The 26,697-nt window shown below is 39.8% G+C and overlaps 1 protein-coding gene across 24 annotated transcripts in view; it reads left to right on the top strand.

Annotated features, from left to right (window-relative positions):
• The window catches only part of CADPS (calcium dependent secretion activator), a 473,124-nt gene that overhangs the window by 106,917 nt on the left and 339,510 nt on the right, over positions 1 to 26,697 (top strand). For all 24 annotated transcript variants that reach the window (XM_040246540.1, XM_040246563.1, XM_040246549.1 and 21 more), the window contains exon 2: positions 19,305 to 19,418. In XM_040246540.1, coding sequence (XP_040102474.1) covers positions 19,305 to 19,418 — 114 coding nt within the window. The remainder of the gene's footprint in view (positions 1 to 19,304; positions 19,419 to 26,697) is intronic.

The raw sequence follows: 26,697 nt of genomic DNA, 5'->3' as shown, positions 1-26,697 counted from the left end.
TAGTTGGTCAAAACTGGCAATGATGCATTAGGAAGATCCTTAGATCCAAATGGAAATTTGGCCTCACTTGTTTTTGTTTTTGTTTTGTTTTTTGGCTGCACATTTTTTTCGGGGGGGGGCATTGCAAAATTATGAGAAAAATATTTGATAGATGAATAATCATCATCAACAGTGAATGAACTATGGGGAGATCAAGTTAACCATATTTCAGTTCTTCCCACCAATTATGCAAAGATTTTTGTTGAAATCCACCTAGTGCGTAGCTGTCTTTTCTTAGGTCAATCTGTTGTTGTTCTGCAAGTGCATTTTTATATATTTGTTAATTTGTTTAAAACTCACTAAAACTAAATTCAAAGCTTCTGAATGCTGATTAATCAGGCTTATAAAATTTTTCCATTATTTTAAAGAGATTTTTAAGATACATCAATATATGGATATGTTTTAACATCACACAATAAATGAATCATTTCTGAAAAAATTATTTGCTTCAAATTGCTCTTTCCATAACACCAGATTTGTTTGTTTGTTGTTTGTTTTTTAATTTTTATTTATGTTTTTTAATTTTTTTAATTTTACTTTACTGTATTGGTTTTGCCATACATCAACTTGAATCCGCCACAGGTGTACATGAGTTCCCAATCCTGAACCCTCATCCCACCTCCCTCCCCATACCATCTCCCTGGGTCATCCCAGTGCACCAGCCCCAAGCATCTTGTATCCTGCATTGAACCTAGACTGGCGATTCGTTTCTTACATGATATTATCTTTCAATGGCATTCTCCCAAATCATCCCACCCTCTCCCTCTCCCACAGAATCCAAAAGTCTGTTCTATATATCTGTGTCTCTTTTGCTGTCTTGCATAAAGGGTTATCATTACCATCTTTCTAAATTCCATATATATGTGTTAGTATACAGTATTGGTGTTTTTCTTTCTGGCTTACTTCACTCTGTATAATCGGCTCCAGTTTCATCCACCTCATTAGAACTGATTCAAATGTATTCTTTTTAATGGCTGAGTAATACTCCATTGCGTTTTGTTTTTTTAAAGAGTTTTTCTCTATGTCTAAGATGCTTGGTGTATTTGTGTCTTGCTAATGTGATAGCTTCAAGCCATCATTAGCAAACATCTCAAGATAGTCTGCATGGGACATAGTTCACTGTTAATTCACTGTTAATGATTATCCATCTATCAAATATTTTTCTCGTAACTTTGCACTGGGGAGGGCTGACCTCTTGATAGATTTGAAGAGCTCATCTGTGTAATTCTTAATAGGCTGAGGCAGAGTAAGAAAGGAAATTTTGATTCGGCCATTTCCTTACTTATTTGTGCTGATTCTGTGTTCATTAACATAACCACCTTAGATAGGGAAGGGAGGTGGAAAGCTGATGGGTCTTTAATGGTGATACACTGAGTTCTTTTTCTGGATTCTTTCAGTTTGGGGAATGGCTAGAAATCTTACCATACATGAATTGGGTGAACACTGCATTTCTATAAAAAGGCTATTCCAGTTTTTTAAGTTATTCAAAATACAGTACAAGCATGTGAAACTTATGTTATTAGGAGATTGAGACTCAGCATTGTTATGGTGGGGAAGTTACAGTGCTCTAAAGAGCCCTGGTCACTAACATTGCCTGCTCCTGCCCCTTACACAGCTACCATCAGAGTTCAATCACTCATTTACTTTGAGAAAATATATTTGTCAATTATGGAAATATCAAATGTTTTTAGTAAGTAGAGAGGTCAGTGTCACGAGCCCTCCTGTATCTGCCCTTCAACCCCATTACCTGTCACTTCTCGGTCAGTTGTTTCCTCTACATTCCCCATGCCTCCTTCCTGAATTATGATGATGTGACTCCCAGACATAGGATCGTTACACCTGTAAATACTTTAGTATGAATCTCCAAAATATAAGGAACTGTTTTTTTAAGTATAACCCATGGTACCATTATTACACTTGATAAGTTAACAATATTCCTAATAACATCAAAATCCAACCAGTTTTCAAACTTCCCTGAGATGTCACAGATGTTTTTCGTTTGTTCACTCAAATCAGATTCCAGATGAGGTCCATATATTGTAATTGATTGGTATGACACTTCTGTTTGTTTGTTTTTTAATCTATAGATTTTCCTCTCTCGCTCTTTTAAAGTTAAAATAATATTTCATTGTTATTTTTGCTTGCAGATTTTTTTGTTGTTGATGATTTGATCAAGTTATTTGTTTTGGACAGTATCCCATGGTCTGGAACTTGCTGATTGCACCTCCTTTTAATTTTTTAACTTGATAGTCTGCAATTCCCATAAATTGGCAGTAGGATGCAGTGGTGGATTGCCATGTTAAGATTTGATTCTGTTACAGGAATACCTCAAAGGCAGTATTTGAATTCCTATCAGTAGTCACATAATGACTAGTTCTCTTGAATCTTAATAGCCCTGGGTGACAATTACCTAGGTTCATTATTTTGGGGGGTTATGACAGGTGGTACTCTTTCTTTTTTCACATATTAGTTGGAAGAAGTCTATAAAGACCGTTTCTTTTATCAATTGTTGTTTACTCTGAGGTACAGATCACACAAGAAAGGCCCCCGCCCCCAAAAAAGCTTGGTAGTTTATCTTATCAAAATAAAAGATTGATTCCTTACCATCTGTGGAAGAGAATCAGTTAATGGGTCTTGTTCTGTTTTGTTTGAGTACTGTTATGATTTGAACATATTTGACATTCTGGGTAGTTATTATTTTTATTGATTCTCAAATCATCCATCTCTGGCTACTGAGAGCCTCCTCTAATTGGTTCCTGATTCCTTTTAACAAGATTCCAGCAGTCTTTGATAGCTCCCTTAATTTCTAGTAAGATAAGGGTCATCATGTACATTACATGCCTCAGACAGGGAATTAGCAGAGGAACGAACGCTGGTCAGTTTTCATGGGAAATGGTATTCAGAGATTGCAATCTGGAAACCATTTTCTTTTAAACTTTGGTTTATCTTCCATTTTTTAATTATAAATGTGTGTGTGTTTCTCTCCTTTTCTCTTAGATCAATAATATCATAATATGCACACATTTCTCTGCCTATTTTTTTTCCTGTTAACAATACATACTGGAGGATATTCCATATCAGGATCTTAAACTATTCTCCATTCCTTTCTTACAATTATACACTTCTCCATTGCATGTGATACAGTAGTATTTTCAATCAGTCCTCAGTAGTGGGCATTTGCTCTTGTAAGTAATACTTTAATGAATGGCATTGCTTTTTAAAAACTTGTGGTCTTCTCTAGTGGCTCAGATGGTTAAGAATCTGCCTGCAATGCAGGTTTGTTCCCTGGCTCAGGATGATCCAGTGAAGAAGGGAATGGCTACCCACTCCAGTATTCTTGCCTGGAGAATTCCATGGACAGGAGCCTGGCAGGCTGCAGCCCATGGGGTCACAGAGTCAGACATGACTGAGTGACTTTCACCTAAGTTTATAATGATAACTAATGGGTTAGTGCATTGCCTGAGATCATACAACTAATAAGTGATGAGCCGGGATTCAAACCACACCTGTTGTCTAGCTCCCAAACCTGGATTTTCATTTGATGTTTCTTTATTATCCCAGGATAACTAAAATACTGGGCTTGGAATTCTACCAATTCCTTGTGAAGGTACTGCTGCTAGAAGCTCAAAGTTTGTTGTTGTTTAATCACTAAGTCATGTCCGACTCTTTTGCAAGGCCATGGATTGTAGCCCTCCAGGCACCTCTGTCCATGGGATTTCCCAGGCAAGGATATTGGAGTGGGTTGCCATTTCCTTCTCCAGACAACCTCCGCCTAGGGATCGAACCCACGCCTCCTGCCTCACAGGTGGATTCTTCACGGCCGAGCTACCTGGGAAGCCCTAGCTCAAAGTTTACTTGGCCTTTAATTAGTAAAAAATAAGGGAGAAAACATTATTAGGTGATAAATAGAAAGTTTTAGAAAGGAGACAACTTTCAAGACTTGGGTCCATGGAGGGAAAAACATAAGTTTTGATGATGGAAAATCATAGTGTGCACCATTCCCAGTTGTGCTTGAAACAAAGTCAGCCTTTTACTGATGCTCCCCTAGATCTCAGGCTGGGTCACCTTTGTTCAAGGAGAGCCATACTCTTCATTGTTTGTTTTCTTTTTGGAACCACAGGAATGTTCTGGAAGGATGGAAGATGGTGCTGTTGGGAAAGTAGCAGTCTAGAATGTACTCAAAACTCCTGGAAGGCAGTGATTAAGCACCAAGGCCAATTTCTTTGGCTATTTTTCCTCCTGTCCAGGGTTACATAGCATAACTCCGTATGTCCTTCCAGAGAAAGAAAGTTGGTTGTCCTTCATAGCCAAATTTCACCCTTGAGGACATTTTATTTCCCCCTTTTGAGACTATATGGTAAACTGTAAGTCAGAATTTACCTCTTCTTTTATTGTACACTAAGTAAAACGTTGTTCATGAACTCATACCGTCCAGTCCATTAGGTATCATGAGGGTCAACCACACCCTCCTTGTCCTTTCGTCCTTCCAAAAGGACAGGGTTTTTTTTTCTCTCTCTCTCTCTTTTTTTTTTTTTTCGCTTTTTAAAATTATCATTGGATCCTCGGTGCCTAGAACAGTGCTTGACATGTAGTGATGCACTATAAATAATTGGTTGAATGTGAATGAATGAATAAGTGAATGGATAGAGAGATGTATGAATTTGAGCTCCAGAAATTTGGTCGGTGTTGATGTTAAACTGTAAGGATGCCCCACTAGTCTGCACTGTGCAAAAATTGCCAAGAGGGGGAGATGCTTTTTCCCCTCTCACCTTTGTCTGTCTCCTGCCTTTGGACATCCTGTCCTTTTTCGGTTTTTTAACAAGTTCCAGAATGATGCTTCTCGTCTTTTCGACCCACACCAAATATCTAGACTTTTTAGCAAAGCAGATGTCAGCATACTATTGATGGAGGGTTGGGGGAGACAAAGGAGATGAGCAATATTAGGGTATGAATGAGTAGAATTTGTATTGAAGGTTTTCTTTAGAACAAAAACAAAATGAACAAAACTCAATCAATCTGGGGACCAAAAAGAAAGAAGAAATTTCAGTGTAGTAGAGGAGGTAAAAACCTACTCTGGTCTCTTATTCATTTCTAAAATAGTCTCCTTCCAGAAGATGATCTCTGAGATGCAAAGGCTTGGAACGCCTGGCCTCTGTAACATCTCTGTCCTCCTGTGGTCTGCTTACTTTTCATTATGCAATTCACATCTGTTGATGTGTACTGTAATAGAAATTAAAACTGGATAGTTTTAAATATTTATGAATTCATGGAAAATAACAATATAGTTTCCATATGTTAAATCTAAATAACACTTTAAGAAAATAACTGTATTTTCCCCTGGTGGCTCAGGTGGTAAAGAATCTGCCTACAATGCGGGAGACTCAGGTTGGGAAGATCCCCCGGAAAAGAGAATGGCTACCCACTCCACTATTCTTGCCTGGAGAATTCCATGGACAGCAGAGCCTGTAAGGCTACAGTCCATGGAGTCACAGAGTCAGACACGACTGAGCCACTTACACTTTCACTTTTCAAAAACAAAAACCAATGAAATCAATGGCAACAGGATATAGTACTGAAAATCTCCTTTAAAAATTAGCAGGAGACAGCCAGATTCTCTTATCTGTTTCTGCAGTCAGTCTGTTGTGATATGCTGTTTTGGTTGAAGCATGTGAAGAAAATCTGGCCTCCTACAGATACATGGTTGAAAAGGGAGGAAGGTTTTAATAGCTTTTTGAGAGAGATGTGGATTATCTTTGGTAATATACCAAAGTTCAGCCAGAATATTTTCTTAAAAGTTAGTTGCGATGTAAAATTGGAAACCTCATCAATGCAACTGGGGAACAGCAAGCTTTTATGCTGTGTTTAGAACATTGCCCCTATGCGCATATGTTAAAACACAACAGGATACAGTGTTTTTTTTTTTAAATTTTAATTTTTACTTTATTTTACTTTACAATACTGTATTGGTTTTGCCATACATTGACATGAATCCACCACAGGTGTACATGAGTTCCCAAACATGAACCCCCCTCCCACCTCCCACCCCATATCATCTCTCTGGATCATCCCCGTGCACCAGCCCCAAGCATCCTGTATCCTGCATCGAATGTAGACTGGCGATTCATTTCTTACATGATATTTATACATGTTTCAATGCCATTCTCCCAAATCATCCCACCCTCTCCCTCTCCCTCTCCCTCAGAGTCCACAAGTCCGCTCTACACATCTGTGTCTCTTTTGCTGTCTCGCATACAGGGTCATCATTACCATCTTTCTAAATTCCATATATATGTGTTAGTATACTGTATTGGTGTTTTTCTTTCTGGCTTACTTCTCTGTGTATAATTGGCTCCAGTTTCATCCATCTCATTAGAACTGATTCAAATGTATTCTTTTTAATGGCTGAGTAATACTCCATTGTGTATATGTACCACAGCTTTCTTATCCATTCATCTGCCGCTGGACATCTAGGTTGTTTCCATGTCCTGGCTATTATAAACAGTGCTGCGATGAACATTGGGGTACATGTGTCTCTTTCAATTCTGGTTTCCTCTGTGTTTTAGAAAGCCATAGAAAGGTGGTGGTTTCTGTTGTTTAGTTGCTAAGTTGTGTCCAACTCTTTTGCAATCAGACCTGCATCTCCTGCACTGTAGGCAGATTCTTCACCACTGAGCTACTTGGTAAGTCTCGGGGCGGGGGGGGGGGGTGTGGATAAATTAGGAGTTGAGGATTAATATATACACACTAGTATATATAAAATAGATAAAAAACAAGGATCTACTGTATAGTGGAGGGAACTTGACTTAATATTCTGTTATAACCTATATGGGAAAAGAATCTAGAAAGGAATAGATACGCTATATATGCATAACTGAACCACTCCTGAAACTAACACATTGTAAATCAACTGTGTGTGCATATGTGTGTGCACGCATGCACAGTTGGTTGTGTCCTACTCTTTTGTGACTACAAACTGCAGCCCACCAGGCTCCTCTGTCCATAGAATTTTCCAGGTAAAAATACTGAAGTGGGTTGCCATTTCCTACTCCAGGGACCTTTCTGACCCAGGGGTCGAACTTGCCATCTGCCCCCGACACCCACACAGCATGTCCTGGCCCCCCGGAGTAGCTTTCTCCCCACTCCTGTCTTTTGTGCCCTCCTAGCAGAATTTGCTGTGCTGTTTCCAGCAGCCTTGTCCCACACTGCCCCTCCTTCTGTTTCTGCTTCAGGATTCTCGGCTTCCCATGCTGGGTGTCCAGCGTGTCATTTCCCATTTATCCGAGGCCCATGAGACTGACCCAACATTATCTGCTCTTTTCTGGGTTTCTATACCCAACTTCAAAGCTGCTTGTTCTTGGAAAGGAAGAGGATTGCGTAGGAATGACTTCTCTATTTCTGAATGGAAGTATGTCAACGCACGCATGTCCTGACATACCCTCAAAGTGTTTCTTGCCTACAGATTCACTGCTCTTGTGCTTGGCAGCACCCAACTCAGTTGCTGTGGGCCTCGTAGTTTTGTCTGCTGTGAGCCTTCGGGGCAGTGAACAATACTCAGGGAGACTGTGGTGTCTACCCTATCACAAGCCCCTTCTTACAGGTTATGTGAGTAAGTAAGCGTGTGTTCCCTCACCTGAGGTTACCTGTCTCCAATAGGTCCCATGCACACTAGCAGCCAGACTCATCCAGCAAAGCAAATGGAACCTTAATAAACATTAGTCCAACCTTTCCTCCTTATAAATTAGAAATGGAGTCCTGGAGAAAGAGAGAACAGGACTAACACTTACTTGGTAGCACTTAACTGCCAAGTACTGTGATAAGTCTTTAATGTCAGAGTATATTTTTCAAAAAATTGAAAACATGACCACATATAAATACATATTGAGCATTTACCAAAGATTTATTTAACTATTTATTAAAAGGACCAGAAGGAAGGAAAACTAATTCAAAGTGTATTTACTAGAGGAGAAACGATTATATATTCAGCCAGCAAAGGGATGCTAAAATGAGTTTTCTAAGTTCTGTTCAAAATTGGTCAGTGTCAATAATTCTGCAACTTTGGAGATGATATCTTTTTACCAGACAGAAATCATTTGCAACTTATCCATATTCTGTAAGTTATACTCTAGCCTCATAGAATCCGAGCTCTATTCAATAGAAATAAATAGGTCAAACAAACCTATGAGAATGTGGTGATATCTGGGTAGGCTTGTTAGACATTGCTCTGCATGATTAAAAAAAAAAGGTGAAAAAGTCATATTGTAGCTTTATTTTCAAACTTTAGTTTGTTTTAATGAATTATATAATCTCCAAAACCTAGAGTGTACATAAGTATCCCCATGTCAGGACAAGTTAGGTAAGATACCCACAGTCCTATAGCTCAATGGTGATAGAGGAGGAAACATCACAGTCATCTTCATTTCCTACTTTGTGCTGTTTTATTTTTATTTTATTTTTTAAATTAAATTTTTTATTAGGGTATAGACTTTGGGCTTCTCAGGTGGTGCAGAGATTAAGAATATGCATGCAATGCAGGAGATGACCCTGGGTCAGAAAGGTCCCCTGGAGTTGGAAATGGCAACCCACTTCAGTATTTTTGCCTGGAAAATTCTGTGGACAGAGGAGCCTGGTGGGCTGCCGTTTGTGGAGTCACAAAGAGTAGGACACAACCAAGTGTGTGTGTGCGCACACACACAAACACACACACACACAGTTGATTTACAATGTGTTAGTTTCAGGAGTACAGCAGAGTGGTTCAGTTATGTATATACAGTGTATCTATTCCTTTCTAGATTCTTTTCCCATATAGGTTATAACAGAATATTAAGTCGAGTTCCCTCTGCTATACAGTAGGTCCTTATTGTTTATCTATTTTATATATAGTAGTGTGTATATATTAATCCTCAACTCCTAATCTATCCCTCCCCCAGGGACTTACCAAGTGTCTCAGTGGTGAAGGTCTGATTGCAAAAGAGTCGGACACAACTTAGCGACTAAACAACAGAAACCACCACCTTTCTATGGCTTTTTAAAATACTGTATCCTGTTGTGTTTTAACATATGCCCATAGGGGCAATGTTCTAAACACAGCATAAAAGCTTGCTGTTCCCCATTGATGAGGTTTCCAGTTTTACATCGCAACTAACTTTTAAGAAAATATTCTGGCTGAACTTTGGTATATTACCAAAGATAATCCACATCTCTCTCAAAAAGCTATTAAAACATTGCTCCCTTTTCAACCACGTATCTGTAGGAGGCCAGATTTTCTTCACATGCTTCAACCAAAACAGCATATCACAACAGACTGACTGCAGAAACAGATCAGAGAATCTGGCTGTCTCCTGCTAATTTTTAAAGGAGATTTTCAGTACTATATCCTGTTGCCATTGATTTCATTGGTTTTTGTTTTTGAAAAGTGAAAGTGTAAGTGGCTCAGTCGTGTCTGACTCTGTGACTCCATGGACTGTAGCCTTACAGGCTCTGCTGTCCATGGAATTCTCCAGGCAAGAATAGTGGAGTGGGTAGCCATTCTCTTTTCCAGGGGATCTTCCCAACCTGAGTCTCCCGCATTGTAGGCAGATTCTTTACCACCTGAGCCACCAGGGGAAAATACAGTTATTTTCTTAAAGTGTTATTTAGATTTAACACATGGAAACTATATTGTTATTTTCCATGAATTCATAAATATTTAAAACTATCCAGTTTTAATTTCTATTACAGTACACATCAACAGATGTGAATTGCATAATGAAATGTTCTCTGGAGTCTTCAATAAATTATCAAAGTATAAAGAGACTTGAAACCAAAATGTTTGAGACCTGTGGCAACTAGAACAACTCTCCATGAGGCCTTGGGTCTAAGCTTCCATCTTTAACCACCTGTCAGAAAGTTCCAGTTGAATGCTGCCTCAGTGCTTCCAAATTGGAAAGAATGTAATTTTTTTTTCCTTTAAACTGTGAGTATTGCATTAAAGGGCAGGACATTTAATCCAACTTTTAAGAGCTTTGCAGTGTGTATACAAGTTATCTCCTCCTTCTCCTCCTGTTCTGTGCCCTTTACCTCCTCTCATCCCATCTTTAATCCAACTATTAATCTGATTCATTCTCTAGATTCATCTTTTCCTAATTTTTTTCTCTTTTACTAAATATTTTCTCAGAGAATTCCAGCTTAATCAGTGTTTAAATTCTCCTACGAAGGTCACTTTTCTTGGGTCATAGAATACTTTGTTCTTTCTCTTCTGCCCCATCAGTTTTTTAGGAGTAACATGGTTGGTGTATCTTTCTATTATTTAATGAATTAAAAGTTCAGAGTTATTTTTTTTACAGGTAGTGATTAATGTAAAGACATTCAGCAGCTGCCCTAAATTTAAAAAATTGAGCAAGAACATTTATATATAGCAGATTAAAAATTTTTTCTAAAGAAGCACTTTTAAAAATGTGGTGGATGTATACAAGACCAGAGTAGATACTTTTGTTAGCTATAGCTAGTATATAAAGCCAGTGCCTGCACAGGTATTGTTGTTTAAAGTTTCAGTTAAAAATGAAGCTATTGGAAATACATTTGGGACAAAATGTAAAGTAAATAATAGTATAGTTGGTATATAGAGAGTGCATACTCATGAAAGCATTACCTGAATGGTTGAATTTGGGAAACCATGTCGCAAAGAGAAAATCAGAGTTACAGCTGCATTGTAACTTCTCCCATCTTCCACAATTTTGCGCCTTCAACTTCCATTTCAGAATTATTATATTTTTATGTGATGAAGCCTTTCAGATTTTTCTTCTCAAGCAAAATGCTTGAAACTCACATTAACATCTGTTTTTCAGGATATGTTGTGTACATGTTCATGATGTAGAAATTGATAAGAATGACTTTTAATTTTCCTGAAAGCAAGAGTTCATTTATTGTACAAAATATTTTAGTCTAGTTGTAGAAAGAGGAGATTTTATTTATGAATAAAATTAATGAGCCAACAACATAAACTTTGATAACCTTCAAGGAAAAGAAATTAAATCAACATTGCCCTCATTGCTCTGGATTAAACTTTTAGTTTTTAAAGCACTTGTTGATATTTTTGCCTATTTTCTATAATGAAGTAAAAATTTCTTTAAAAAAAAATTTACTTTTTATTTGACTACATTGGGTCTCAGCTGCGGCATGTGGCATCTTCTGTTATGGTATGTGGGGTCCAGTTCCTCAACCAGGGGTTGAATTCTGGCCCCCTGTGCTGGGATTTTGGATCAGTGGACCACCAGGGAAGTCCCCCCAAGTTTCTTTTTTGATAAAGAAAAATCATAGCTCATGTTGTAATCTACAGTGCTGACCTTGTACATTAGAGAAGGATTTCATGTATGTGTGTAATTGAAACTTCTCTTTACACTCAAAAACAATTTTTCTTACCTTTTCCCAGTTGTCAGAATGCTACCATATTAGACTCATTCTTTTAGTAAGCATTGCTTCTTCTCTCCTTCATAATACATTGCTCCTGTCATAGGAAGCATATTAACCAATAAGCACTTTAGGAAGCATGCTTTCTTTCATGCCTAGAGAAGCCACATGTATCCATTAGGAAAGCATTTGCCTGCAAGTAACAGAAAACACACAATGAATTAAACAAATAGTGATTCCTTTTCTTCTCACATAATGAGAAAGCCACAGATGCGTGTTTACAGACATTCATGAAGCTCCTCAAAAGTACCAACATCAACCTTCTTTCATGGTCACCCAATAAACTGTACAAGTCTAGACAAAATATCTTTATTCTCAGCAAAAGAGGGAGGCAGCAAGGAAGGAAAGTGTTACACTACCAGATGTACTCCTTCTTATGAGAATTTCATTCAAAAGCTTTTCCAGAAGACCCTCAGTACTTTTCTGCCTCTGTCACACGGCTACCTATGCTGCAAGGATGCTGGGGAAAGAGTAGTTGGCTTTTCAGCCTCTAAATTGGGAGGAACAAGAAGGGGTAAATGTAATTTCAAGTGATTGAATAAATAAGGAAAAAAAAAAGCATTGAAATAAGATTAAAAGATTGAAAGGGAAAAAGGAAAACCTAAATGGTAACAATAATACTTCTTATTTTTGTTTATTCACTGAGCCCTTACTCTGTACCATGTGCTACGCTCTCTTATATATATTTCATCTCATTCTCACAAAAACCCTACAAAGTAGATAAGATCATTTGCTACTTACAGACGGGAAAACCCAAGTTAACTGCATGCCCAAGGACTTGTATTCAAGTCGAGATTTGACCTGAGCTTACTCTGACTTCAATATTGCCTCTCCGGAGACCAGCCCTCAGAACGTGTGGTTTTCTCTACATTGTGGGTCCCATTAGATATTTCTCCAGAATGCTGCAGTAGATTACATACTGTCTGAAATGCAGGGGAAATTTTCAGGCCTTGCTTAATGAGGTGGATTGAACCAAGAATGCTTGAATAATTCTAGCAAACGCCACTGCAGCACTTTCCTCTGCAATAATTACCTTTCATCATTCAGGTTTTCTGCTCTTGGAACTCATTACTTCAATTCTGAATTCTGACCTGATGCACAAGAGGATTCCATACATATTGAGTGCTTTGAGATGGGCTTCTATTTTAGGAGGATTCTGTTCATAAGCAGCTCATAGAGGCCTGTTTGTCTATTTAGAGTTGTACAGTCAGCTACTCTTGACCAATTATCTTGGTGTGTTCATACAAGGTCACCTTCAGGATTCAATCCTATGTAGGTCAGTTACTTTTATCCAGAGAGAAATTCTATCCTACGGATTGGTTCTTAGTCTGGTTATTTATGGGAGTTCCTAAGAGAGATTTTCATTCACTCATACACTCAGTGAAAGGATACTAAGAAATCAAAGATGAATATGATCTCTGACTATACTATGAGAAAAATGAGAACTAAGATTGTGCCTTGGTCAATTTTTTTCTTCTTCCAATTTTAACACTGTGCCTGGGATTTATTAACCACTTAGTAACCTTACATATTGATTCAACACATATTTGATCAGAGCTCATTTTGTGCCAGGCACTAGAAGCACAGCAGTAAGCAAGACAGATGTGATTCTCATTACCTGTGAAACAGATGCTCTTATGGGGAGATAAACAATGAAAAGTTAGTAGAATCATAAAATAGAGAGACAAAGTCCAGATGTCCATCAATAGGAGAATGGGTAAAGAACAAAGTTATACCATGTTTTACTACTCAGCAATGAGGATGGACAAGCTATTGCTACCCCCAACCATGTGCCAGAATCTCATAATGCTTGACTGCACTGACATCAGGTTCAAAAATAGCCAAAATCTGTCTCTGATGATAGAAGTCGGGTCACCTTTGGAGAGGGTCAGTGCATTTGGGAAAGTACAGGAGCTTCTGGGGTCCAGGTCATCTTGAAAAGAGAATTATTTCCACAGGAAATTTCACTGTGTGAAGATGTCTCATGCTCTGTGCTTAGGGTGTATATTTTTCTACATGCAGGTTATAATTCAGTTAAATTGATCTTAGAAAAGATGTATGCTGACTGTGGTAATGGTTGTGGAGGAAATGCACAGGGTCTAGGGCAACTTGATAGAGAGCAGTTTGGGGGAGCATCATGGTAGGTGGGGTGAGCTGAGAAGACCTTCCTGGCAGATACCAGGTAGGCTGAGTCCTCAGGGTGAGAAGCTGACAGCCTTGGGGAGAGGAAGGGTAAGAGCAGGGGGAATGGCAGGTGCAAAGGCTTCTGGGCAAGAAAGGTCAGGGTGCATTGAGAAGGAGAAAAGAGGTCAGTGTGGCCGGAGCAGAGTAAGTGGAGAACACAGTGGGACCAGAAGCTGGGAGTGTACAGAGGCCGCATTGTTTGGGGCCATGGACATTTGCTCTCTGGTCCGCCCCTTGTCACTGGGCTCTTCTTTTGATCTGGAGAGTGTGCTAAGATCCTTGGCTACATCATCCCATGTCCTATTCATCTCTCCAGAGAAGCCTTAAGAAGTAGGTTTTGTAATCCCCATGTTATGTTGGATTAGCCAAAAAATCCATTCGAGTTTTATAACAGCTCACAGAAAAGCCCAAATGAACTTTTTGGCTAGTCCAACGCAGGAAGAACAAAGGCTTAGGAATAATAACTTTCCCAAGGTCACCCACTTTGGAAATGAGGGGAATCACTAGTATTTGTACTCACATCTCTCTGACTCCAAGCCCACATTTTCAACTCCTGGCTCCTAACCCCACCCTCTAAGGACTGGTGCTCAGAACAACTTCATAGTACAGTGCATGTACACTTGGGGTTGTGACCAAAGATATGAACCAGTAGAAAATTCCACCTGGGGAAGGAGTTCATGGCATGGGTTTTGTGAATACATAATGAATTTTCCCGTAGGCATGCTTTCTTGAGGGAATGGTAGGCAAAGACTCAAAGATGAGAATCATCACAGCAGCTGATGTTCATTGAGCATTCATGTTGTTCCAGGTTCTGAAATGAATATTTTACTTACCAGTTCACCCTGAGAACAATCCTATGAGGCCACTATTGGCCCCATTTTACAGATAAAAATCCGAGGTATGTAGATGTTAGTTGTTTGCCTAGTGAGACACAACTAATGAGTTGACTAATGGATGCAATGTTTGTTTGATTCATGGTGAGAAAAGAAGTGAACATGGATGGGCAGGTGTCAAGCGCAGACATAAGCACATACTAGAATTCATGTCCTTAACTCTCCTGCTTGGAGCTTGGGGTATCCAGGGAAGTGGGGGATGTTTTGTGAGGCTTCATGACTTGAGTTCTACGAACTCAATTGAAATGAATATTCCTGGAGGCCTTCTCTTTTTGGCAGGGATTTTTTTTTTTAAATAAACTATTCCATTTGTGGGAATTTAAAAATTTTTTACATTGGAGAATATGTAGCTGATTCACAATGTTCGGTTAGTTTCAGGTGTACAGCAAAGTGATTCAGTCACTTATATACGTATATCTATTTCAGATTTGGTTTTGAGATTTTTATAATCTGTAATCTCTCTTCTCTGAAACCCTAAACCATACTTTTATGTGTTTTTGGTATGCTTTTCCTCTCCATCTAGACTGCAGGGTCCTTGAGGGCAATCCTTTACTGCTTTTGATTCCCCAGGGCCTAGCCCTGGTGGGTGAGATGAGAAATGGTATGTTTTGTTGGTCTCAGGGCCTGGGGCAGAGCCAGGGCCAGGCAGGCAATTAGTTATCTGTAAATATTTCTTAAATAAATGAGCACTAGGCTTGTTTAACAAAAGGTAAGAGTGATAATGGATTTGGCTTGGGCCAACAATCCTTGTCTTCTAGATTGTGTGCACCTCATTTATGTTAATTATTGAAGCACTTAAGGCAAAAGCACAGTTTATTGTTTTCCTTTCCATTCCTGCCCCATCACCTCACTGCCTCCAACTACCAAATCTTGCAGAGTTGGTATGGATCCAGACTTGGAAGGAATTCTGAGCAAGAAATTCTGTGAGATGCTTCAGTTGGTTCTGTACTATAAAGATTTGTGACTTAAATCATCCTGCTTAAAAGAAATTCATGTGATGGTGTCATTTTTTATGAGCAAATCAACTGCTGGCTGATATTTCAGTGTATATAACTATAACTATGATTCTCTGTACAACTCCACTGATAATCAATATACTCAGGTTAGAACAGTAAAGCTTAAGCAGCATAGAAGTGAGTTATTCCATGCTCTAGGCCCATGCTGTACACTTGCTACATGTGGCTAGTCAACACTTGCAGTGGGGTTATTCTGAATTGGGATGTACTTTAGGTGTACATGGGTTTCCCTGGTGGTTCAGACTGGTAGAGTCCACCTGCAATGCAGGAGATCTGGGTTTGATCTCTGGGTTGGGAAGATCCCCTGGAGAAGGAAATGGCAACCCACTCCCAGTATTCTTGGCCTGGAGAATTCCATTGACAGAGGAGCCGGGGGGGTGGGGGGCTAGAGTCCATGCGGTCACATAGAGTCGGATACGACTGAGCAACTAAAACACACACACACACACTGAATTCAAAGACATAGTATAAAAAAAAGAATGTAAACGATTTTATTAATAATTTCTCTAATAGTTAGAATCAATGTGATAGTATCTTGACATGTTGGGACTAATGAAGTATATGAAAATTCATTTTACCTGCTTTTTACTTTTTGAAATGTGACCAGAAAATGAAAATTTATTAGAAAATGTAAAATTACATTGACATTGGCCACTGGTATTCTAGAACAAAACAACTCTGAATCTGATACAAATCTAACTCCTTTGTGTTGCTCAGTGGCTAAGTCGTGTCTGACTCTCTTGTGACCCCATGGACTTTAACCTTCCAGGCTCTTCTGTCCATGGGATTTCCCCAGGCAAAGATACTGGAGTGGGTTGCCATTTCCTTCTACAGGGATCTTCCCAACCAGGGGTCGAACCTGCATCTCCTGCCTTGGCAGGTATGCTCTTTACCACTGAGCCACCAGGGAAGCCCTCTACGTCTGCCTCCAAATTCACCATTCCCCAGTTCTCCCAAAGTACAAAAAATTAGCTAAAGCACCCCAACTTTCGTGTATATCTGTTCTCAAAAATCTGTTCTGCTTCAATTCATTTCCTGATGGAGTCAAAACTCACACCAGGCTTCAGTCTCCTATAGCTTTTAGCCTTATTTTCTACTAGCAAGACTTTCTTTGACTCAAGTGATGAAAACACTCTGAATGTATGTAGAAACTCATAATTAAAAAAAAAATAAAAGAACTCATATCATGTCACTGAATAGCTATAACTATCCCAAGGTAGTGAGTAATTAGGATTATTACTATTTTGCAAGTGAGAAAACCGAGGATGAGATAACATTTATTTATTTAATCATGGCCTTCTTCCAGCAATGAATTGTAAGTTTGGCCAACTCGGAAAACATAAGTCACTTTTCCAAGATGACACAGTGGTTGATAGAACTGGGCCTGAAATTATCTTCTTTGTCTTTCTACTAGAGCAGCAGTTCTCAGACACAGCATCCTATGCTCAAGTAGGAGGTGTGACTTTGTACAAAAAGTCAAAGTTACTGAGTCATGTCCGATTCTTTGTGACCCCATGGATTGTAGCCCACCAGGCTCCTCTGTTCATGGAATTCTCCAGGCAAGAACATTGGAGTGAGAAAAGAGGAAAAAAAAAAGAAAAAAAACAAAAAGAATATTGGAGTGAGTTGCCATGCCCTTCTCCAGTGGATCATCCCAACTCAAGGGATCAAATCTGATCTCCTGTGTCTCCTGCATTGCAGGTGGATTCTTTACTGAGCCACCAGAGAAACCCATGACTTTGTATAAATAACATTTAAAAGAGTAAAGTTTTTAGCTGACTTTCTTTTTAGATAAATTAGAAATAATGAAAGGATGTTCAAAAATAATTTATCTTCCATACGCTTCATTCATTCATCCATTTAACATGAATACCTGACATGTATTAAGGCACTAAGTTGGCCCTGGGGAAACATCAGTGAACAAAATAGCAAGAAGAGACAGATCATCTAACAAATTTGATCATAACTAACAAGTAGTTAGAATACATGATGTGGCCTGGAATTACTTAGCAGGCAGATAGAGGCTAGGGTTTGGGAAGGGCTTCCTGAGACTGACGGACAGTGGAACACAGCTAGATAAGGGATGGAGAAGAGAAAATAAATAGGAATCTTTCAGGGATGCTTTCCTAAGTGGGGAAGAAAGGCAAGCTTGATGAGGTAAGAGAATCACATATAACCTACGGCATTTCCCTCATGATTAGTAAAATAAAGCATCTTTTCATGTAGTTAGTGGCCATTTGTATGTCTGCTGTGGAAAAATGTCTATTCAAGTCCTCTGCCCATTTTTTAAATCTTTTTTGTTTTCTATTGAGGTATATGAGTTCTTTATGTCTTTTGGGTATTAACCTCTTACCAGGTAGATGATTTGAAAATACTTTCTCCTTATAGGTTGTATTTCATTTTGCTGATTGTTTCTTTGGCTATGTGGCAGCTTTTTAGTTTGATGTAGTCTCATCTGTTTATTTTTGATGTTATTCTTTGTGATTTTGGTGTGATATCCAAAAATATCATTGCCAAGACCAATGTCAAGAAGCTTTACCCTATGTTTTCCTCTAGTAGTATGACAGTTTCAGGTCTTACATTTAAGTCTTTAACATATTTGAATTAATTTTTGTGAAAGCGAAAGTCGCTCAGTCACGTTTCACTCTTTGCAACACCATGGGCTGTAGTCCATGGAATTCTCTAGGTCACAATACTGGAGAGGGTAGCCTTTCCCTTCTCCAGGGGATCTTCCCAACCCAGGGATCGAACCCAGGTCTTCCAAATTGCGGGCAGATTCTTTACCAGCTGAGCCACAGGGAAGCCCAAGAATACTGGAGTGGGTAGCTTATCCCTTCTCCAGTGGATCTTCCTGACCCCAGGAGTTGAACTAGGATCTCCTGCACTGCAGGTGGACTCTTTACCAACTGAGTTCTCGGGGAAGTGTGTGTGTGTGTGTGTGTCTGTCTGTGTGTGTGAGTGGTAGAAGATAGGAGTGCAGTTTCATTCTGATGCATGTGAATATCTGGTTTTCCAACATCATTTATTGAAGAGACTGTCCTTTCCCTATTAAGTATTCTTAGCTCCCTTGCCATATATTAGTGAGTCGTATATGTGTGGGTTAATTTCTGGGTTCTCAATTTTGTTCTATTAATCTGTGTGTCCATTTTTATGCTAGTGTCATGCTGTTTTGATTATTATATCTTTTTAAAGCAGGATATTTCAGCCTTTTTGAGGGGCTTGTGCAATGGTGTGTTAAAAACAAGAAAACAGATCTCAAAAACCCAAAAACAACAACAAAATCCAACTCTGATTTGTAGCATTTGCCAATTTCTGTAGAATACACACTCCCACCTTGGCTGATATCTACCTCTCAAAATAAAAAAAAAATAATTGAATGCAAAACTGAGAAGAAATGTATGGTAGCATCCCATTATCTATCATTTCCACCATGGAAATACAATAGATGTAAGTAATCTCAAAAACACAGATAATCAAAGAATCAGGAAGCATTGAATTCTGAGTTTTTGAATTTTGTTTTTAATTTAGCTCTAATTTATATTAATTTTTAGTAATGATATGTTTAACAGCTGCCTCATAGAATTTCTGCAAATATAGCAATCAGCTTCCACATGCCAGTACACGCCAGCTCCAGCATGCCAATGGGCCTGGCATCTTCAATATAAAGTAACTGTGACCCTTGTTTAGAGAAGGTCCTCACCATCTCCTCCTCCTCTGTTTCTTACAGATCAGCAAACAACAGCTGCAGACAGTCAAGGACCGGTTTCAGGCTTTTCTCAATGGGGAAACCCAAATCGTGGCTGACGAAGCCTTTATGAATGCTGTCCAGAGTTACTATGAGGTAAGGTTCACCGGACAGAAGAATGCCAACACTGCTCAAACCTGAAGTCTGGGGTTTCTGAAATACTGGCCAGTGAGAACAGTAGCCTTGGCCTTCTACAGGACCGTCCTTCCCGAGGTCAAGGGGTCTGTGACTGATTATAATGTTAAGGAGTATAAAGAAGCATTTTGTTCAAGGGGTGAGGGAAACTGTAAATTGTTATACCAGGAAGGGTGGTGAGTGTTGTACATACCATTTCTTGTTTAATCTTGACAACAGTGATATTATTCCCATTTTACTGATGAAGAGACTGAGGCTCAGAGAAGTTAGGTCAATTTTTCAAAGTCACACAGCTATTAAAATGCCTTCCTCCTTTTTTCCTTTCTTTACTCAGTTTTTAAGTAGAAAATTGTTTTAAAACAAAAACACAGGTGTCCCTGCCTCAGTTAATAAGCACATGCTTATTCTGCCCTTAAGTGCTGTGTTTCTCAGTAGATGCTTTAAAAATGTTCGCTGATTGATTCAGTGAAATGCTCCTTCTTGTTGCTAAGCACTTGACTCCTTTCATGGAAAGAGTGGAGCAAGATTGCAATGAGATCTTGTGAAAATATTATTGATTGGTTTGCTAATTAGCCTTTAATAGTAAACAGCCTTTATCTCCTTGATGTTTGCTAGTTCCATCCACAGACTCATTTTGCATGCTGTTTTTTCCTCAATGAAATTTCTATTTGGATCTGTTTTAGAAGTCTGATCTGTTTTTATATATGTCAGATTAAAATTTTTTTTTTCATTTTACAAACTGTTAATGATTGCCAATAAGGGTCGAACTTGGTGCTTCATCTGATGTGACATATTTTTTGGTTAGATTTAAGGGAGAGTGGAAATGAGATCTGTGATTATAGTGGTTGTGTGGCAGTGAATAACCTAAATATATTAAAGAAGGTTCTGTTTAGAAACTGCCAGGGCTTGAAACCAATTATCCCCCTTTTGTCAAAATCTGGAAACCAGTTGAGACCAGGCAGACACTTATCAATAATTCTCCATGTTTAGAGTAATTCATGAGTTTGTAAATTTGCAGATTGCAGATCTTAATTAGAAAGCTCATTTGACTAATGATATAAATTACAAGAAAGCACCATTTCTATCTATTAATTAAAATTGAAAATTAATAGTCATCAACTTGCTAATGAGTCTCTGGAAATTACCATGATATCTATAGTGGTCCTGATATTTTCCTCTATAGTGGCTAGTTTATTTGAAAGGGCTTCTGTTTAGTCTGATGAGAATATAGACATAAAGAAATTACTGAATATTTAATATTGAGATCTGAGTAACAGGAACTAATGTTGGGTATTAATTATTTACTGTATTCATTAGTAAAGCTTTAGAGTGTCTTGGGATTCATGTTTCTTGGGAAGCCTAATCCTCTGAAGCAAAGGTCCCTAGTCAAGGCATCAGGATTGATACATCCCTTGGGAATGCTCCAAGTTGATTACTCATCCCTTTCTCTCTCTCATTCTTGGGCAGTGGAGAGCTAGCATCTCTTCCTCTGCCCAGTTGCAGAGTCCCATCCCTTCCTCTGGGACCTAGTCGCTTTTATGTCAGTGTTTGCCACATCAGGTTGACCAAGGATCAGACCCAGGATAGACACCACGTCTGGAGCTGGAGTGCAGGTTCAGTTCCACTGGAACCATTTGTGTTGAAATGGCCTGGTTTCCCATTATGAAACTGGGATGCTTTCTAATAGAAGGGAGAATGTATGCTTAGGAGGCAAAACATTCTCCTAAATTCTCAACCTCCACTCCCCTACACATATTCTCTCTCTCTGCATACCATACCAACCCTGACATGTCCCAGTTTACAAGTGATGACAATTTAAACAAACAAACAAAAACTGTTTCTCTAAAAGTCCTGAGATGCTTTGTCAACATGCTAAAGTAGTGATGAGCATTTTTTTTTTAAATAAAGGGAGTGGGGAGCCACTGTCCTTTTTCCATCTGTGCCCACCCATATCCAGCCCAGTCTGAGCCCAGCTGCCCAGCATTCATTGCAAGCTAGTCAGGCCTGGAAGCAGAGCCAGGCCAGGATAGAGGGAAACCAATGTTCTCTGTGGCAAAGCAGATCAAGCAGGGCAGGAGATTAATCCCTTAATCTCTTTCATGATGGCTTTGAGGGCTGGGCACCAAGGTGGATGCTCTGAGATCTAGCTCAGCAACTTCATCCTGTTACCATGCCACAGTGCTAAGGCATCAGAGAGCCCCCCACCCCGTTTCTCCAGGGCCCCCACATTTTTCTAACTCTCAGCTCTTTTAAGACAAATTGTGAAACATAAGCCCTGTCACCCTCCATCGTTATCCTCACCTCTCTCCCCATTTACCTGCTTAATTTTCGTTCCTTCACAGGCTGGCCCCGACAGCAGCGAAAAGAGGCAGAGGGAAAGGTCTTACAGAACCTTCCTGACTGAGACCCTGCTTGGAAGGACACGCGGGGGCATCTGGTGGGGCCAGGGAGCGTAGAGCACGGTAGAAGGCATGCAGACCAGCACTTGTGCTAGAGCACGACAGCTGCTGTCTGGGCTGCAGCCAGCACCACTGCCATGACTGAGTTTGGTTTTGTTTCAGTTTATTTTCAGCTGATCTTCTCTAACAAAGCCTCAGTTAGTTTTTGTCACACTAAATTTGAATGGTGTATCCAACACAGTTCTTTGATTGCGAGTAACAGAAACTGACTGTGGCTTAATTAAGCCCTAATAACAACAACAACTGTTGTTTTGTTATCAAAAGAGAAAAACCATCTAGAGAAAGGATGGGATGCAGGATGGCTTAGTCTCAGGAAGCTGGGTAGCAGGATATAATGCATACCCCATCACTGGCATGAATCTACTCCAACCCCATCCCTTTCTTAGGCTTCCCCTCTCTGAATCTGAACCCCAGAAGGGGAAGTCGGAATGCCAAGTTCAGGCCCCAGTTCACCACTTGGCAAAGGAAGCACACGGTCCCGTGAGTGACAGCCCCAGTGAAATAGTGTGTAGCAATAAAGGTGTTCTTGGACTGAGGTGCTGTTACAGAAGGGGATGGATGGTTGGCAGGCAAAACCTGCAGGTGTCCTCTGCACAGGGTGACATATGTCATTTCATCTTTATCGCTGAACTTTTTGTAATCTAAGAAAAGTAGATGTGTGTGTGACCTGGCTATTTTTCTAAAATAAAGCTATACATTTTCATAGGCAATCATAGGCAAAACCACTGTGATTCCTCAGTGGCCTAGGAAAAGAGTAACCAACCATTCTAAAGGCACTTATTCCCGTGGGAAAAACCAGGCAAGGAAGGAGGGAGCCAAGGGCCGAGTGGTTAAGACTAGCAGAGGTCCCCAGCTACTGGGAGCTAATGCTTGATGATCTCAGGTGGAGCTGATGTAATAATAACAGAAATAAAGTGCACAATAAATGTAATGTACTTGAATCATCCCAGAACAATTCCCCTCTCCTCGGTCTGTGGAAAAATTGTCTTCCATGAAACTGGTCCTTGGTGTCAAAAAGGTTGGGGACCGGAAGCAAGAGGATGAATTGAGTGTCTCAAAGTGGGGGTGGATTCTGGATTGGCTGCAAACTGGCTGTGGGACCTCAGCCACCTCTGAGCTTCAGTTTCTTCATCTGTAGTAGTAGCTTCCTTGCTGTCAAGATTAAATTCCAAACACACAGACTTAGACATACAACCTCATCATAAATCTGCAACAGAAAAGTGCTGTTATGAATATAAGAGTGGAAGAGTGGTGATATAGTGCCCACCTGCTGTATAGAAATAAATGATAAAAGAGGACTGAAAGTTATAGAATCAATCCATTCCCTAGTTTGGGGCCTAGACATGGGGATGGAAGGTATAAAGTCAAGGCAGGGGAAAAGGACATAGAAAAGGGCAAGGGAACTACTTTTGTTCCTAACCTACCACCACTTACCATAGGTCATGGCCTCAGATATGTTTCTTAAATTTGCCTAGGTTCCCCTTACTTTCTGACAAAAAAGTATCTTTAAGATCCAAAGATGCTTTTTATTTAAGAAATTTACATGCATCTTGTCTCAGTGAAAGTAAAATTTGTCATTTTCTCACGTAGAAAGGGGTGTTTTATATAACTGTGAAAGTCAAACATGTCAATTATAAAACTAGACAATAGGGAAAAAATGGAAATGAAATGGTTAGGAAAATACCTCTAATTACATCATGCTAGACAACCACTATTAAATTTTGGTATGTGTCTTTCCAGGTATTTTTTGATATATCTATACTTGTAGAGATAGCTCCTTGATTTCCATGTTAAAATGGAAAATAACTAAAAAATGTTAATAACCCATTTGTTTCATTTCACAGTTGTTTTCAATCTTTCTACTTATGCAAAAGTCAAACCTGTGCTAGCTCAATCATCAGTAAAAAGTTTTATTACAATACCTGTGATGTTCTCAATCAAAAGTTACAGTCCTGTGTCCCAACCCCACTTTACCCCTACCATTGGAAGTCTCTGATTTAGCAGCATATCATGGACATCCTTTGATGCTGATAAAAGAAGAAAAATTATCTTTTTCATGGTTGTATAATAGTCAATTTAAATATCAGTTAACTTTTATTACGTTCTTGGAGCAGGCAGCATGTTCATCAGTTGACTTTCATTATCTCATTGAATTTCCTTGCCAATCCTACACAGGAGGGTGGTTATGATTCCCATTTGAAAGATGATAAAACTGAAGCCCAGAAAGATGAAGTAAGTTGCTCAGCTGACAAAGCCAGCAGCTGGTAGAGCCAGAATTTGATCTCAGGTTGTCTGACACTAGAGCCCATGGTTACCATTATGTATGTGCCAGTTATCAGAAACGTTGTTAGTAACCTGGTTTTTGTAGGTTTTTAAAATCTTATTTACTATAGCATCTAGGTATTTTTCTTATTTATGTTGAAATGATGTGCTGTTGTAGAGCAGTAGAGGATCCGCCTTGTGTTCTCAGCCTGTTTGTAGAGAAGCAGAAGCTGGGCCAGCTTTACCCCATAGAATGTACTGTCATTAAGTACCGATGCACTTCTGTGTTTCTAAAACAACCTTGAGGCTGCTTGGCTCTGGCAATGGAGGCAAGGACTGATGGATGAAGCTGAGTTGCTGAATTGACTGCCCTTCACTGTTTCGTATTTATTTGTTTATCTGCCCTCTCCCATTATGACCTGTCTGGGAGTTGGCACAGAAGCGGGCAGGATTTATGGATGTGCCGCATAGAGCTGTGCCTGGAGTTGAAGTCTCTTGCAAGAGCCACTGAAAAATGAAACAGAAAACAAAACACAAAATACCAGATAGAGCTCCTGGTACAAATGAATTTCAGGGGTCGTTTTAGAGACACACAAGTACGTTGCCTGCCTGGCTTCCTTTTGGACAAGACTGAGAAGCCAAGACAGGTGATGTGCCTGGAATTAGCCTTCTGCTGCCACCGTTTCTCCCTGTGGCTGACTTGCTGCTTTTATGGCCCTTGTCCGTCTCCTCCATCTTCTGCCTCCTTCCTCTATTCTCTTAACATTCCACTCATCTCCTTTTGTTCTGGGGCCTAGCGATTGTATCTTACCTGTGGACAGATGGAACCCTCCACTTTGCAGAGTCTTTTCAATTTGATCTTTCTTAGAGAAGGCTGGCTGGTTGAACCCCAGGTAATGGTGAAGGAGAGTGAGGTTGATACAAGTTAAGTGACTGTCTACAGCCATCCGCTAGTAGTACAACGAATATATATTTAGTGGCTATTGTGTATAAAGGAAGGACCTGTAGAAAGGAAATAATGTGTGCAGGACCCAGGGATCACCAGTTATGGATGCTGACTGGGACCCATGTGCCAATATCCTCATTTCTTTCCCAGAGAAGGGCATGGCAGCCCACTCCAGTATTCTTGCCTGGAGAATCCCATAGACAGAGGAACCTGGTGAGCTATAGTCTATGGGGTCTCAAAGAGTTAGACACAACTGAGAGACTAACACTTCCTCATTTCTTATCCCCTATTGTCAGGTCTCATGGAAAAGGTAGTGTCAGTCAATTGTTTTTAAGAGACCAGTGTATTTGTGCTTGCTGGTATCTTCTTTACCTTCTTCCCTCCATCCAGATATAATCTCCATAGGGTCTCTGCTTTGAGATATCTGCTTTGTTCCTGTTCATTCACTGATTTTCCTCATTCGACATAGCACCAGCTATGTGCCAGGCACTGTCTTAGGCACTCGGAAAAAATAATAGGAACAAAGCAGATACAACTCCTGCCTTCTGAGGACTTATATAGTCTAGCTGGAGCCTCAGACATTAACTAAAGTTAGAGAGACAAAGGACAGATAGCAGCTGTGGAGGGGCTATGAGGGAAAGGAATACGGTGCTGAGAACCTGAAATGTGGTCCCATTCCAGGTTTGTGGGACGCTGCTATGGACAAATGGAAGGAGAGTATGGCTTCATTGTTGAGTGAATGTTTTTAAGTCACCTCTAATATTCACTAGTGCTGACAGAAAGGAATTAACTAACCCCTTTGCATCGCTACCACCATCATTCACCTGTGCTCATAAGCTGTCTCTCAACTGGCCTCCTGTCTACTCTCCTGGCCTTCTTCAGGTCCATTTTCCACATTAAAGCCAGAGCATGTGAACCTGATTGTGTCATGTCTAGGTTTAAAGCCTTCAGTCCCAGTGCCCTTCAAATGAGAATTAACGTTCTTAATAGAACCTCCCATGCCGCTGGCCATCCGACCCCTTCTACCTGTCTTACACTGATCATTTTCACACTTCTCTCACCGCAGCCACACTGACTTCTCCTTATTTCCTCAGATCCTCAGTGTGTTTACATATGTTATTCCTTCTTTCATTCTTCTCCCATCCATCTTTCACATTTCACCCTAAAGGAGTTCTCCTCCAGGAAGGCTTTCCTGACCACATACTGGAATGTATTCCCGGTTACAAGCATGCATGAACTTATGTAATTTCCCTTGGTTAGCACTTGTCCCAGGTTGTAATGATATTTGTATGGGATGATTAGGACAATGTCACAGAGGCATGAGGGCTGAGTCAACATCTTTTTCCTCCTCATTCTAACCCTGGCACCTGGCACTTGCCTTCCTCCAGTGAGTATCTAAAGAAAGGATGAATGGACTCATGAGTAAGAGTATAAACTTTACAGCATAAAAGACAAGCTCAGAGTTTTATAGTTCAACCCCCTCGGTGTATAGATAAGATACTAGAGGATCAGAGAGATGAGGTAACTTACCCAAGATTACACAGAAAGTTAATGGCAGAGCTGGCCTGGGAGT

Source organism: Oryx dammah, unplaced genomic scaffold, assembly GCF_014754425.2.
Source record: "Oryx dammah isolate SB20612 unplaced genomic scaffold, SCBI_Odam_1.1 HiC_scaffold_9, whole genome shotgun sequence".
NCBI lineage: Eukaryota > Metazoa > Chordata > Mammalia > Artiodactyla > Bovidae > Oryx > Oryx dammah.
The sequence above is the reverse complement of the archived record's forward strand: the minus strand, read 5'-3'. Positions and strand labels throughout refer to the sequence as shown.